This window comes from Salvelinus fontinalis, chromosome 15, assembly GCF_029448725.1.
Source record: "Salvelinus fontinalis isolate EN_2023a chromosome 15, ASM2944872v1, whole genome shotgun sequence".
NCBI lineage: Eukaryota > Metazoa > Chordata > Actinopteri > Salmoniformes > Salmonidae > Salvelinus > Salvelinus fontinalis.
This window is the reverse complement of record NC_074679.1, coordinates 21,249,010-21,264,687: the sequence shown is the minus strand read 5'-3', so window position 1 is coordinate 21,264,687 and position 15,678 is coordinate 21,249,010. Positions and strand designations below refer to the sequence as shown.

Genomic DNA, 15,678 nt, shown 5'->3' with positions numbered 1-15,678 from the left:
GGCAGGCCCTAGAACAGAGCATCGATTTCAGATTTTCCACTTCCTGTCAGGAAGTTTGCTGCAAAATGAGTTCTGTTTTACTCACAGATATAATTCAAACGGTTTTAGAAACTAGAGAGTGTTTTCTATCCAATAGTAATAATAATATGCATATTGTACGAGCAAGAATTGAGTACGAGGCCGTTTGAAATGGGCACCTTTTATCCGGCTACTCAATACTGCCCCTGCAGCCCAAACAAGTTAAAGCTTGTTGGTCACACTAGTGATACCGCTGCCTTGGTACCTTTCCTGGAAAAGGAGTAAAATTAGAAGAAAAGGATGTCTTTGTAATTATTAGACTTTTTCATCCTGAGTCTCTTTTGTCTTCCAGATCGCAATGGGAAACTCTGAGAGCCAGTACAGCATTCAGGGGTCCAAGGGCACCAGCTTAATCTTCCCAGGGAAACAAAAGCCCTACTCACTAAAGTTCCGCTCAAACAAAGAAGAGGTTCTATCCCCCCATACGTGGTGGAAAGGTGGCCCGGGGGGCTCGGGGTACAAGGCCAGGGCTGTTGGTCGAGGATGCCTCTCCCCCCTGCAGAGGAGAGGAGAGCCGTACATCTCCAGACACTATGATTACGTCACCAAAGGGGTGAAGGGCAGTCCAAACTCCCATATCTGGCATGGCTCCCCACCAAGAGGCTGCTCACACCTCCCAGCTGAGAATAGATGCTGCCCCTATGAGGGCAGGGGAAGCCTGTACAGTAGAGCATCAGGGGATCTGAACGACTATGCTATAAACGGTCACAGGACCCCAGAGAGGATGCGAGGAGAGGGGGAGGGGCTTGAGGAGCAGAGCAGTCCCAGGGTGGTCATCAAGAAGGATGGTAGTCTGAGGGTGGAGTTCACCAACACTAACAGTGGTCTGCTGGTAGATGAGGCATCTGGGCCAGTGCAGCTGCTCAAGTTCTCCCCCGCTCTGGAGTCCACCTCTAGTCTGCCTGGCAGCAGCAGGCCTGAGGCCCACCATGGTGCTCCGCAGCCAGCCTCAACCTCAACCGCCAGGACTAGCAAGGGCAGCTCGCTGAGCTCAGAGGGCTCTTGGTACGACTCGCCCTGTGGGCCCAGCGCGGAGCTCTGCGACCAGGACCAGTCTTGTTCCTCCAGTAGGTCTATGGGAAACCGTAGGGCTGACCAGTTGGATGCCTTTGGCCAGCAGTCTCCCCCTGTGTCCATCTCAGATCTCTACAGGGACCCCAGTATGGCTGCCACCTTCCCCACAGCTAAGGACCTGTCGGCACAGTACAGGGAATCCCCTCTTCACTACCATCACATCCAGCACCGAGCCTCCTTTGTTTCGGCCCTGGACGTGCCTGCTGAGGAGCAATGTTCAGAGGCCCCGCAGTACTCAACCTACACCCTGCCCTGCCGTAAGGCCCAGCCTAATGGAGAGGTCTCCACCCTGAAGGGCTCTGGCTCCGTCAGGAGCCGCATGAGACGCCTCAGCGACTGGACTGGAAGTCTCAGCAGGAAGAAGAGGAAGACACAGGTGAGTGCGGCTGTCATCCGGGGTTGTCTGTGTTTCTAGATCAGGGTCCCAGTGCTCAATCTATGAAATGTGTTTTATTTGTTAACAGAAACATTTGTCACAAAGTGTCACAAAGTACTAAACAATGAGCAAACCGAGCCAGTTGCAAGGTAACGCTTCCGCTTAGGTTCTAAACTGATGTTGTCCTTCATAGATCTGTATACACCCTATCTTCATGGCTTGTTATATACAACCAGTAGGCCTACAGCGTGTTTGCAGTTAGGTCTGTAGCCATATCATATATCTAGTGGTCAATCTGTAATGGAGGTACTGCTTTAGCTGCATCAGGTGTGTCTAATCTCCTTAGGAAATTCCCTGTTTTGAGATGTGATTGTCTGCAGTTCCTTGGCTCCACAGGAGAATATGATGACTCTGGAGTCTCCCAGTGCTTGGCACAGACTAGTGTTCCAACCATGTTAGTGAGGGAGGGGGGGCAGCAGAGAAAGCAACTCTCTGACAGTTACTTGGCTGGGGACTGTTACTGGTCAGTGTCGTCTCACCAGGTACACAACGTTGTCCCCGATCCCGAGTACCACAATACCAGCTGTCTGAGTACAGGGAACCACAGGGTACCGCGGAATGAAATTTGGGAAGCGGATGGTGCATTGTGTAGGGACTAGAGATGCAGTCGTCTACCGGAGAATAAGGCATGAAACAGGGGGAAGGAGAGGAAGGATGAAAAGCCAAGGGGTCTGCAGATTCCATGACTACGTCTGGGTGGGTACAAGAGGTCATGACTACGTCTGGGTGGGTACAAGAGGTCATGACTACGTCTGGGTGGGTACAAGAGGTCATGACTACGTCTGGGTGGGTACAAGAGGTCATGACTACGTCTGGGTGGGTACAAGAGGTCATGACTACGTCTGGGTGGGTACAAGAGGTCATGACTACGTCTGGGTGGGTACAAGAGGTCATGACTACGTCTGGGTGGGTACAAGAGGTCATGACTACGTCTGGGTGGGTACAAGAGGTCATGACTACGTCTGGGTGGGTACAAGAGGTCATGACTACGTCTGGGTGGGTACAAGAGGTCATGACTACGTCTGGGTGGGTACAAGAGGTCATGACTACGTCTGGGTGGGTACAAGAGGTCATGTCAGTTTAGTGTTTTTAGCAACATCATGCTAATGAAAGGAATATGTAGAATGCACTGTGTTGGAAGCATAGCTCCATTGTATATCATTTGCTGTTGAGTGCATTGCTATGATCAGACGATATCCTCCAGTTTGGGTCGAGATGATTGTTGTTACACAGTGGAGATTGAGACAATGATTTTTTTTTTCTTTAGTGTACAAGCTCGTATGCATTTCATTGAGATATTGTGTGAGTGGTTGAAAATAGATGTTATCTACCAGTTGACAGCAGGTCTGTATGATGTACAGCAGGTCAGTGTTGCAGTATGGGTCAGACAGCTGAGAACCGGACCTGTAAAATGACACCAGACTGTTTTTTGTACAGTATTAGAATAACCATGACTTGTATGCCAAATCATTGGATAGAGTGTGTTTGTGTAAATGTGTGTTATGGGTCTGTAAGAGTTTATTTAGAGCATTTAAGCCCCATAAATGTAATCACATAGCTTTTGTTGCAGAAAATATGACTAAGTAGTTAATTCCTAAAAAATGTGTGTTAGATATTCCCAAATTAGCTTAAAAACGGCTTGAAACGTGGCCCTCCGTGACTTTGAGGCGTTAAATCATACATTATGCCCTAATTCTCTTGTAAACTTAAATGCTTTTCAAACCATTCCAAGATAATTACTGTAAGCCTATGAAATCTCTGTTACTGAAACTAATTCCCAGCTGAAGATTTCGAAACCCCACCCCACTCTTAATGATGTGGTCGTCATGGTGATTATGATTTGGTGGCGCTGCTCTGGGTTTCTACTCAACACTCTGTCCTCCTCTCCAGAGACCCAATCCACTAGTGTGTACTGTATGGATAGGTACTCGTTCATAGGGCATTAGTGTCTAAGTAAAATATCTGGGTGTAACCGGCGTTGGCACAAGAGGGTTAACTTGTCTTGGGACCAGAGCGTGCACTCTAAATTAGTTCCTATTGTCATGACGTTGCCCTCTTTGGCTACAGCGAGCACCATCCCCCGCTCTCTGCCCCCCTCCCCCCCCTCTCTCTCTCTCCTACACCCAGGATGCTGTTAGGCAGGTCATAAATTCCTGGATGAGATTCTTCCTCATGGCCAGACAGTATAGAGAGAGAGTGAGTTTTCATATAGAGAACAATGGAACTTCTTACACCTCACAGAACTTGAGAACTGAACAATATTCATGTTCTGGAGAATGTATAAAAGGTCGGTGAAGTAGCCAGCTATGAACTGGTCCATTTGGTACAGTTTTGTGAAACTCATGAGAGACAATACAGCCATATTACCATAACCCTGCTTATACAAGAGTCTCGGTTGTGGGACTTGCATCTAATTGTTGTATGGGATGAATGAGTAAAGATGAAACTATTTGTGAAATGATGTAATGTGATTTTAGACTGTTTAATGAAGGAAACTCCAATTCCCTTTGGAGTTTAACTAAATCAGAGGCCCGCCCCATGAGCACAGACATTGATCTGGCATTGTGGGACAGCCCCTTTCTGCTCTCCCGAATATAACCCCCACCTTGGGAATTTATCATGACCAGTACCTCATCACAGAGGGCTAAGGTTTGAGTAGAGACCATGCATTTCTCTTGCTGAATACTTAACCATACCACGTGGTTAAACTCTCTATCTAACTGACAGAATAAGAACAAATCTTTGATACTAATTACTAGTTTGCAGCTAGGAATTCGGTATCATTGAATGCGAAGACCGACAACCACCGAAACAACATATACTCTATAACAACATTGCTGAATGTTACTCTGAACTATCTATTCTAACCACGGCAGAGATAGAGAGAGCGCGGACAAACTCTCCAACAAAAACAAACTTTCCAACAGAGATCAAGACGACACACTGAGCGTAAATATATATATATTGATTGCAATTATTCCCGAATGAGTGAGCGTTCATGTGCAAAGTATTAGCATTTCAATTGTTATAATTATCAACTTTGTAGTGTCTTTTATCTCAGTCGACCCCCACTTCCCTTTTGTCCACCAAGCCGCGATGCCGGTTTAGCCCACTAGGGCACATACGCTATCATTTCCTTGTAATTATACCTACTGTTTGTTTGTGCATTTCTGTGATTATTTAGTTAATAAATAAATGATTTAAGACAATTGATGTATGGATGACTCATAGTGAAGACTGGGTTCGTGCAGATAACCAACAATTTACGACGTTTGGAATGAGACTAACGTGAGGTAAAGAATAATTCATTAATGAGAAGACTAATTGATCAGATATTAAAATATCTGAAAGTTATATTAGGAAAATTATTACTTTGTAAATTGAATATTTTTCTTGGTGCCCCGACATCCTAGTTAATTACATCTACCTGATTAGTTAATCACGTAATAAGTACAGAGAATTGATTTGATAAACTACAAGTAAGTCTTCAGTTTAATGATGCCAAAGACACAACACTTTAATGATGCCAAAGACACAACACTACCTTAAACCCTGGTAATCTCTTGCACTGTGTTGGGTTTGGGGAGAGACCATGCAGTATTGAACTTATTGACCTTTTCAATGAGAAGGACAGGGGCTTTTGAGGGACTGTGATTGAAGTTGTTCAGGTTCCCAGCAAAGCTTCAAAGGTCTATGAGAAACACCCCAACAAGCTCTGGTCAATCAGAGTAGCAATCACATCCCTATTCTCTGTTAAACTCTACCACACATCAAATGTTTGTATCTGTAGGCATTGGGCAACCCCAGGCTTCCGAACAGAATACTAATGAGCAGAGTGATATTTGTTTAGATAAACGGTCTCTTTTAGTGTTCTGACTCAAACTTCTTCATGGGCAAATGTTGGAGCGTGATGTTTCCAGCTGAGCTCTGTATAGTTTAGTTGGAGACATTCAGAGTTGTTATAGCTTCATGCTGACACATTCATTGGGTCTCTCTGCACTCTGGTGACTCTGTGGTGCCCAGCACATAGCTGATTCAGGGGTCCACACTGGCCTGGTACTGCCCCTGTTTGGAGTTCTCCGCTGGGTCTAGTTCCACCATGGCCACCTAATCACCGCCAGCTTCCAATTGGCTCAATGAACCATATTTCACCATGTATCACAAAGTCTGGCCACTGAGCCTCTTTTCAACGAGTCGACCCAAACAAGGACTAATTTCAGCTCTCGTTGCCCTCCACCTGGGCTTCAGAGCTCTCGCTGCGCTGCGCCCTCCAAGCCAGCCACTCAGGCCCAGCCCAGGTTCTAATGAGAAACAGCTGGGGGAGACGGCGGGAGACTGGGGGAGAGGGGGATTGGGAAGGAAAGCAGAGACTATGGGATACTAAGGGGGAAAAAGGGTAGACTGAGAGTAGGGGAGGTACTGGGGGAGGATTTGGAAGACTGACATAAAGGGAAGGAAGGGAGAGGTTGACGGACAGGGCTAGAAGGGAGAGGTTGACGGACAGGGCTAGAAGGGAGAGGTTGACGGACAGGGCTAGAAGGGAGAGGTTGACGGAAAGGAGAGGTTGGCAGACAGTGAGAGTAGGGGGTAGACTCGGCGAGAGACTGAGGAAGGGTTGCTTTGGAAGGGCATTGGAACACTGTGTTTGAAGTTCACCCAACCCAGTTGCCAGGGGAGAATCGATGTTGCAATCTAGTGGAGTGCAGGTGGGATGTCATTACCCCTGAAAGAGCGCAATCACATGAAGTAGTGTTTCTACTGAGATCAGGAAGCCAGGGTGTCCTCGCAGACTCAAGAACTTCAGTCGCACTTCATCCTACCCTCACCCCAAAGTCTCCGCCTACCCTCTCTCCCTACTCTCCCCCCCACCCTCTCTCCCTACTTCACCACAGTCTCACCCCCCCATCCCTACTCTCACTCCAGTCTCCCCCACCCTCTCTCTCTACCATCTCCTCTCACACTCCCATCACCCCACCCTCTCTCCCTACTCTCACCCCCCCCATCCCTACTCTCACTCCACAGTCTCCCCCCACCCTCTCTCTCTACCATCTCCTCTCACACTCCCATCACCCCACCCTCTCTCCCTACTCTCACCCCCCCCATCCCTACTCTCACTCCACAGTCTCCCCCCACCCTCTCTCTCTACCATCTCCTCTCACACTCCCATCACCCCACCCTCTCTCCCTACTCTCACCCCCCCATCCCTACTCTCACTCCAGTCTCCCCCCACCCTCTCTCTCTACCATCTCCTCTCACACTCCCATCACCCCACCCTCTCTCCCTACTCTCACCCCCCATCCCTACTCTCACTCCACAGTCTCCCCCCACCCTCTCTCTCTACCATCTCCTCTCACACTCCCATCACCCCATCCTCTCTCCCTACGCTCTCCTCACACTCTCACTTCATCCCTCTCCTCACCTTATTCTCATCTCTGTGCCCTTCCAGGAGCCTAGGTATAAGGACGGCAGCGAGGCCTTTGACAGTGGAGTGGACGGCCTGACAGCTGACACCAGCTCTCCCTCCCAGTTATCCAGCCTGTGGTACCCTGGCGGACCTGGCAATGTTGGGGCCTCCCGGGCCCAGTCTGCAGGGGCCCTCCACCACAGCAGTGACGCCCTCCACCAGAACATCTATGAGAACTTCATGCAGGAGCTGGAGACAGGGATGGGGCAGGGCAGTAGTGGAGGAGCAGGGGGAGGCGGTGAGAGGAGAGACCCGTCTACGGGGACAGAAGGGGGGGGGAGCAGCAGTGAGTCTGCAGGGGGCTCTCTGGAGCAGCTGGACATGCTCTTTGAAAAGGAGCAGGGGGTGGTACGCAGGGCCGGCTGGCTCTCCTTCAAACCCCTCCTCACCCTGCACAAGGAAAGGAAGCTGGAGCTGGTCACACGCAGGAAGTGGAAACAGTACTGGGTCACCCTGAAAGGTGAGTAGGCGTGGGTGGCTAGAGAGAAAGACGATTTGTGACATTGCAATCTAAAGTCCAGTCAATATACACATTGAATTGGACCTTCAATACCTCACTGAAATGGAGTTGAGCTTGATGCTTAATAGGTTTGGTCACATTGAAAGGTGAGTTAAAGGTGTGAGGAGGTTTATAGGGCAACTAAAGGTCAAAGTGTAACTTGAACTTTAGCGTTGGAGGCATTACATCCTCAGGTTCAGTAGATATAACCACTACATTGTTTGCTGAATACATAAACTGAAATGGAATTTACGCTGTGCGACAGAGGGGAATGTCCGTTTCTAACTTTAAATCACATTTAATGTTGAAGTAAAACCAGACATATCACTTAAGAGAGGGCAGCAGCAGCTCTTCACATGGTTTTTCTGGAAGACTACAGTGTGTCCTTTGCAGAGTCCATCTTCTTTACTTAGCCTGTGCATTACATTTATCGTACACTGATCCTTTGCTATCCTAAAAGCTTACAGGGAATTTTACTGCTGCATTTACTGGCTAAATAGATAAACCTCAGGCCAGGAGCGTGAGAGTGTGTGTCCTTCAGCCTTCCACTTTACTGTAAGTGACTGAAGAACGGCAGAGAAAAATAAATGACAGGTTATGAGGACATTCCTCTGAGCTGTGTTCTTCCTCCCTCTAATGACCAACCTCTTCCTCCAGGTTGTACCTTGTTGTTCTATGAGACCTATGGTAAGGGTTCTCCAGAACAGGAGCTGTCTCCACGCTACGCGCTGTTTGCAGAGGACTGTATCGTCCAGGCCATTCCTGAGCACCCCAAGAAGGAGAACGTCTTCTGTCTCAGCAACACCTACGGAGATGTCTACCTCTTCCAGGTGAGGTCTACCTCTTCAAACTCACTATCAAACTACAGAATGTAGATGTCCACAGTATTTATCCCCAAGTGGATGGATATGCTGTAGATACAGTTTTTTCAGAAAAAACATTCCATATGTTTGTATAGCTACAGCAAATCTTCATGTGTTCATAAATGTCACACTACAACTATATTGGTCTGTCCAGCTGGTGGTTCCTCCATCCTAGAGCCTGTGCGGCATTGGCTTGCCGTTAGCGTGTTGTTAGCTTAGCGTTAGCTTCATGAGCACATCATGGCGTTAGTGCTCTGATTTCCCCCATCACTTTGCTCTGCTTGTTGAAATGCTTAGTGTTCCAGCCAATCCAACACACAAATGAGGAGCAGAAGCTGTTACTTAGTGGGGAATGTTTTTTGTCGTTGGAAAGGAAAGCGTGTCCCGCGCTACTGTGGCAGCCTGGTTTGATAGCCTCTTCCTGCTTGGGCAGCCAAGCAGATTGGTGTAGTCTACTGCTAGATTACACTGACTGTGTCAGCCGAACAATAGGGAACAAACGCACTGTTCGGCATATTCACACTGTATAGTAGTGGACGGAGATGTTTTACAAATATAGTCACACACATACAATCACACACACTTGTGTATTTTTAGACTGTATAATCTAGCAGATCAATTGAATGGTTCTAGCTCGTAAATGATTATAATTGAACTCTCCAGTTGGAGCTTTTCCGTTTGTATGGCTGACCTTATTTCCACTGTTGGATGCAGAGAGACTTAAGGCCTGACTTGGCCTCACTAGTTTTCTCTTTTCTGAGGGTATTGCATGAAATCCCAGTTGTGGTGTTCTGAGTAAAGCTAATAAAATGGTCAAGTGGATTTAACATCACTTGAAACTCTAAAGAGGTCAGGAAACCATTAAGTCTATAAAATGAAGCACCATGGAAGCCTGTGTTCTCCCTCATGTGTCCTACATGAATCACTCCCTCATATTCCTATCACATTTCATACCATGTCCTCTGATAATGTAATCGTTTTTGTCAAGCTATATGATCCTTTCAAGATTGACTGTATAGACTGTGAAATTACGTAATCGCGTATAGATGGGAAAATTGGGAAAATCTGGCATGAAGATGATAATATGCCATGAGGAAGATAGGGAACACAATATGGGTGCAAAGTGCTCTGCTCTTATAACTGTCAATCATTCAGATATAGAGCCCATTTACATTTACATTTAAGTCATTTAGCAGACGCTCTTATCCAGAGCGACTTACAAATTGGTGCATTCACCTAATGACATCCAGTGGAACAGCCACTTTACAATAGTGCATCTAAATCTTTTAAGGGGGGGGGGGGGCAGAAGGATTGCTTTATCCTATCCTAGGTATTCCTTGAAGAGGTGGGGTTTCAGGTGTCTCCGGAAGGTGGTGATTGACTCCGCTGTTCTGGCGTCGTGAGGGAGTTTGTTCCACCATTGGGGTGCCAGAGCAGCGAACAGTTTTGACTGGGCTGAGCGGGAACTGTACTTCCTCAGTGGTAGGGAGGCGAGCAGGCCAGAGGTGGATGAACGCAGTGCCCTTGTTTGGGTGTAGGGCCTGATCAGAGCCTGAAGGTACTGAGGTGCCGTTCCCCTCACAGCTCCGTAGGCAAGCACCATGGTCTTGTAGCGGATGCGAGCTTCAACTGGAAGCCAGTGGAGAGAGCGGAGGAGCGGGGTGACGTGAGAGAACTTGGGAAGGTTGAACACCAGACGGGCTGCGGCGTTCTGGATGAGTTGTAGGGGTTTGATGGCACAGGCAGGGAGCCCAGCCAACAGCGAGTTGCAGTAATCCAGACGGGAGATGACAAGTGCCTGGATTAGGACCTGCGCCGCTTCCTGTGTGAGGCAGGGTCGTACTCTGCGGATGTTGTAGAGCATAAACCTACAGGAACGGGCCACCGCCTTGATGTTAGTTGAGAACGACAGGGTGTTGTCCAGGATCACGCCAAGGTTCTTAGCGCTCTGGGAGGAGGACACAATGGAGTTGTCAACCGTGATGGCGAGATCATGGAACGGGCAGTCCTTCCCCGGGAGGAAGAGCAGCTCCGTCTTGCCGAGGTTCAGCTTGAGGTGGTGATCCGTCATCCACTCTGATATGTCTGCCAGACATGCAGAGATGCGATTCGCCACCTGGTCATCAGAAGGGGGAAAGGAGAAGATTAATTGTGTGTCGTCTGCATAGCAATGATAGGAGAGACCATGTGAGGTTATGACAGAGCCAAGTGACTTGGTGTATAGCGAGAATAGGAGAGGGCCTAGAACAGAGCCCTGGGGGACACCAGTGGTGAGAGCGCGTGGTGAGGAGACAGATTCTCGCCACGCCACCTGGTAGGAGCGACCTGTCAGGTAGGACGCAATCCAAGCGTGGGCCGCGCCGGAGATGCCCAACTCGGAGAGGGTGGAGAGGAGGATCTGATGGTTCACAGTATCGAAGGCAGCCGATAGGTCTAGAAGGATGAGAGCAGAGGAGAGAGAGTTAGCTTTAGCAGTGCGGAGCGCCTCCGTGATACAGAGAAGAGCAGTCTCAGTTGAGTGACTAGTCTTGAAACCTGACTGATTTGGATCAAGAAGGTCATTCTGAGAGAGATAGCAGGAGAGCTGGCCAAGGACGGCACGTTCAAGAGTTTTGGAGAGAAAAGAAAGAAGGGATACTGGTCTGTAGTTGTTGACATCGGAGGGATCGAGTGTAGGTTTTTTCAGAAGGGGTGCAACTCTCGCTCTCTTGAAGACGGAAGGGACGTAGCCAGCGGTCAGGGATGAGTTGATGAGCGAGGTGAGGTAAGGGAGAAGGTCTCCGGAAATGGTCTGGAGAAGAGAGGAGGGGATAGGGTCAAGCGGGCAGGTTGTTGGGCGGCCGGCCGTCACAAGACGCGAGATTTCATCTGGAGAGAGAGGGGAGAAAGAGGTCAAAGCACAGGGTAGGGCAGTGTGAGCAGAACCAGCGGTGTCGTTTGACTTAGCAAACGAGGATCGGATGTCGTCGACCTTCTTTTCAAAATGGTTGACGAAGTCGTCTGCAGAGAGGGAGGAGGGGGGGGGGGAGGGGGAGGAGGATTCAGGAGGGAGGAGAAGGTGGCAAAGAGCTTCCTAGGGTTAGAGGCAGATGCTTGGAATTTAGAGTGGTAGAAAGTGGCTTTAGCAGCAGAGACAGAAGAGGAAAATGTAGAGAGGAGGGAGTGAAAGGATGCCAGGTCCGCAGGGAGGCGAGTTTTCCTCCATTTCCGCTCGGCTGCCCGGAGCCCTGTTCTGTGAGCTCGCAATGAGTCGTCGAGCCACGGAGCGGGAGGGGAGGACCGAGCCGGCCTGGAGGATAGGGGACATAGAGAGTCAAAGGATGCAGAAAGGGAGGAGAGGAGGGTTGAGGAGGCAGAATCAGGAGATAGGTTGGAGAAGGTTTGGGCAGAGGGAAGAGATGATAGGATGGAAGAGGAGAGAGTAGCGGGGGAGAGAGAGCGAAGGTTGGGACGGCGCGATACCATCCGAGTAGGGGCAGTGTGGGAAGTGTTGGATGAGAGCGAGAGGGAAAAGGATACAAGGTAGTGGTCGGAGACTTGGAGGGGAGTTGCAATGAGGTTAGTGGAAGAACAGCATCTAGTAAAGATGAGGTCAAGCGTATTGCCTGCCTTGTGAGTAGGGGGGGAAGGTGAGAGGGTGAGGTCAAAAGAGGAGAGGAGTGGAAAGAAGGAGGCAGAGAGGAATGAGTCAAAGGTAGACATGGGGAGGTTAAAGTCACCCAGAACTGTGAGAGGTGAGCCGTCCTCAGGAAAGGAGCTTATCAAGGCATCAAGCTCATTGATGAACTCTCCAAGGGAACCTGGAGGGCGATAAATGATAAGGATGTTAAGCTTGAAAGGGCTGGTAACTGTGACAGCATGGAATTCAAAGGAGGCGATAGACAGATGGGTAAGGGGAGAAAGAGAGAATGACCACTTGGGAGAGATGAGGATCCCGGTGCCACCACCCCGCTGACCAGAAGCTCTCGGGGTGTGCGAGAACACGTGGGCAGACGAAGAGAGAGCAGTAGGAATAGCAGTGTTATCTGTGGTGAGCCATGTTTCCGTCAGTGCCAAGAAGTCGAGGGACTGGAGGGACGCATAGGCTGAGATGAGCTCTGCCTTGTTGGCCGCGGATCGGCAGTTCCAGAGGCTACCGGAGACCTGGAACTCCACGTGGGTCGTGCGGGCTGGGACCACCAGGTTAGGGTGGGCGCGGCCACGCGGTGTGAAGCGTTTGTATGGTCTGTGCAGAGAGGAGAGAACAGGGATAGACAGACACATAGTTGACAGGCTACAGAAGAGGCTACGCTAAAGCAAAGGAGATTAGAATGACAAGTGGGCTAGACGTCTCGAATGTTCAGAAAGTTAAGCTTACGTTGCAAAAAAATAAATAGAATAAAAGATCTTATTGACTAAAATGATATAGTACTGCTGGCTGGTGAAGTAGCCTGGCTAGCAGTAGCTGCGTTGTTGAAAGTGAAGCTGGCTAGGTGACCTCGACAATTTCTCTAAATTTCTCTAAACTACACAATTATCATGGATACCAGGACAGCAAAGACAACTAGCTAACACTACGCTAATCAAGTCGTTCCGTTGTAATGTAAGTTTCTACAGTGCTGCTATTCGGTAGAAGTTGGCTAGCTAGCAGTGTTAGCTAGCAGTGTTGGCTAGGTAGGAGGACGGCAGCGCGGCAGGCGAAAATAGCTGGCTAGCTAACCGATAATTACTCAAAGCTACACAATTATCTTAGATACAAAGATAGCAAAGAAAACTATGTAGCTAGCTAACACTACACAAATCAAGTCGTTCCGTTGTAATGTAATCGTTTCTACAGTGCTGCTAATCGGTGGCTAGCTAGCAGGGTTGACTACCTTACGTTACGTTAGGACGAGAATACCTGGCTAGCGAACCTCAGCGAACCTCGATAACTACACAATTATCTTTGATACAAAGACGGCTATGTAGCCAGCTAAGTAGCTAGCTAAGATCAAACAAATCAAAGATAGCAAAGACAACTGTGTAGCCAGCTAACACTACACTAATCAAGTCGTTCCGTTGTAATGCACTCGTTTCTACAATGCTGCTATTTGGTGGCAAGCTGGCTAGCTAGCAGTGTTGGCTACGTTGCGTTACGTTAGGGCGAAAATAGCTGGCTAGCGAACCTCAATAACTACGCAATTATGTTTGATACAAAGACGGCTATGTAGCTAGCTAAGATCAAACAAATCAAACCGTTGTACTGTAATGAAAATCAGACCGTTGTACTATAATGAAATGTAATGAAAAGTTATACTACTATTCGGTAGACGGTGGACGTTTGCTAGCTGCTGGGCAGCTAGCAGTGTGGACTACGATAGACGACGAAATACGATAATTACGCAATTATCTTTGATACACAGACGGCTATGTAGCTAGTTAAGAAGAAATTGCTAAGGTTGGACAAATTAAACCGTTGTACTATAATGAAATGTAATGAAAAGTTATACTACCTGCAGAGCGAATGCAAATGCGACCGCTCGCTCCAAACCGGATTTGCGAGAAGCCCAACCCGGAAGCATGTCGTTCATGGCATCGCTATCATCGCTGCATCTTGCAGTGCTTATACCATCACATAAGCCATTGAGGACGAATTCTCTTTCAGTAATAATCTTGTCTTACCATTTATGGTCTTACCTCAAACATCCATCTAATATCCTACCTTCACCTCTGTGTGTTCAGGCTAGCAACCAGACAGACTTGGAGAACTGGGTGACAGCCATCCACTCTGCAAGTGCCTCTCTGTTCGCTAAGCGCCATGGGAAGGAGGACACGGTACGTCTGCTGAGGAGCCAGATCAGAGGCCTGCTGCAGAAGGTAGACATGGACGGTAAGATGAAGAAGATGGCTGAGCTGCAGCTGTCCATTGTCAGTGATCCCAAGAACAGGAAGGCCATCGAGAACCAGGTGAGGATGAGGTAGATGATGATCAGAGGTTATGTTGATAGTGGTGTGTTCTCACAGTGAAGCAGTGGTTAGTGTCCCAGACAGATCTGTTCTATGGTCTGTTCTGTTCAGTGTGTTTGTTAGGAATCTAGCAGCTCTAAAAATATGAGCTGTGAATCAACCCACGCGACTAAAATCCCATGTCTTATTTTCGGAAGTGGGAGAAGTAGCCTAAACGTAGCTAATGGCTGTCCAAACATATACTCAGAGGAGAGGAGCGGCAGGCTGCTGCTTCCCATTGCATCAGATTGGGATTCCAGATGTTGTTCTATATAATGACCTCTCAACATTAGCCCCTCTAACACCCTGCCTGAGGAGAAAAACAGACCAATCACTGATTCTCCCCACAGCTAAAACTGTCCTGTACATATAATGTAGTGAGCCATGGAGATGGCTAAAGACTCAACACCAAGCTAGCTTGCCCACCCCTCATTTCAGCCCCCTCAACAGTCCCAACTACTTAAGAGTATATATCAGATTTATAGTGCAGTAATTCCTCCTTCGGAGGTGGGTCTGGTTGCTTCAAAGCATTTCAACTCTGAATTAGAAGATAGTGATTTTAGACTTGCAACATTGTGGGGGGTGTTTGTGATGGTTGGATGTTTGTGTTTGGAAGGTTGTGAGTGCAAAGACATCTACCTTGACTGCAAGACATGAAAGCTCAACATCCAGGATTTTGCTTTGTCTGAAGGTGGAAATTGCTATGTTTTTGTAATATCAATGAGGTAACATAGCTGTGAAAAAGATGAATGGCTCATGGCTGTCATGACCAATGGGAATGACATGGAGGGCAGTGTCTGTCTTCCAAACTGACTTGGTGTCTGTTTTCTGTTAGCTATCACAGCACCTCGAGACAGAGAGGTCTGGAGCCAATGATAGGGTCAGAGGGGAGAGGGCGGGGTTAGGCCCTGAGACGGGCGCCCACGACTGATGATGGATTTAGGATGGGGGTGATTGGGCTATGAGAGGGCACTTTGATGTTTACCCCCCCCCCCCCCTTCTCAAAATCAGTGCCTTTTTGAAGTCTCTCTATTCCCCTCCATAGTGAAGTCATACTCAGGTTGGCATGTACAATCATTAAGAGAGAGGGGGAAAGTCAAAGGAGGCTGTATGTCTTAGAAAAAAGGCCAATTTCGGCCAATTAATGGAACTGAAATGGGAGTAAATAGGATTGCTGTAAGGCCAGATGGGTACAATATGCCTTCAGCGGTAAAGAGATTGACAAACACACACACACACACACACACATCCATGCCAGCCTCTTTCTGGTTCTCAATCTGATAATGGCCATGCTTCTTTG

The 15,678-nt window shown here is 48.3% G+C and overlaps 1 protein-coding gene across 3 annotated transcripts in view; it reads left to right on the top strand.

Moving 5' to 3' along the window:
* Positions 1-15,678, top strand: part of LOC129811528 (rho guanine nucleotide exchange factor TIAM2-like) — a 110,317-nt gene that overhangs the window by 37,333 nt on the left and 57,306 nt on the right. For all 3 annotated transcript variants that reach the window (XM_055862912.1, XM_055862910.1, XM_055862911.1), the window contains exons 3-6: positions 371-1,528; positions 7,035-7,512; positions 8,209-8,381; positions 14,115-14,339. In XM_055862912.1, coding sequence (XP_055718887.1) covers positions 377-1,528; positions 7,035-7,512; positions 8,209-8,381; positions 14,115-14,339 — 2,028 coding nt within the window. In that variant the 5' untranslated portion in view covers positions 371-376. The remainder of the gene's footprint in view (positions 1-370; positions 1,529-7,034; positions 7,513-8,208; positions 8,382-14,114; positions 14,340-15,678) is intronic.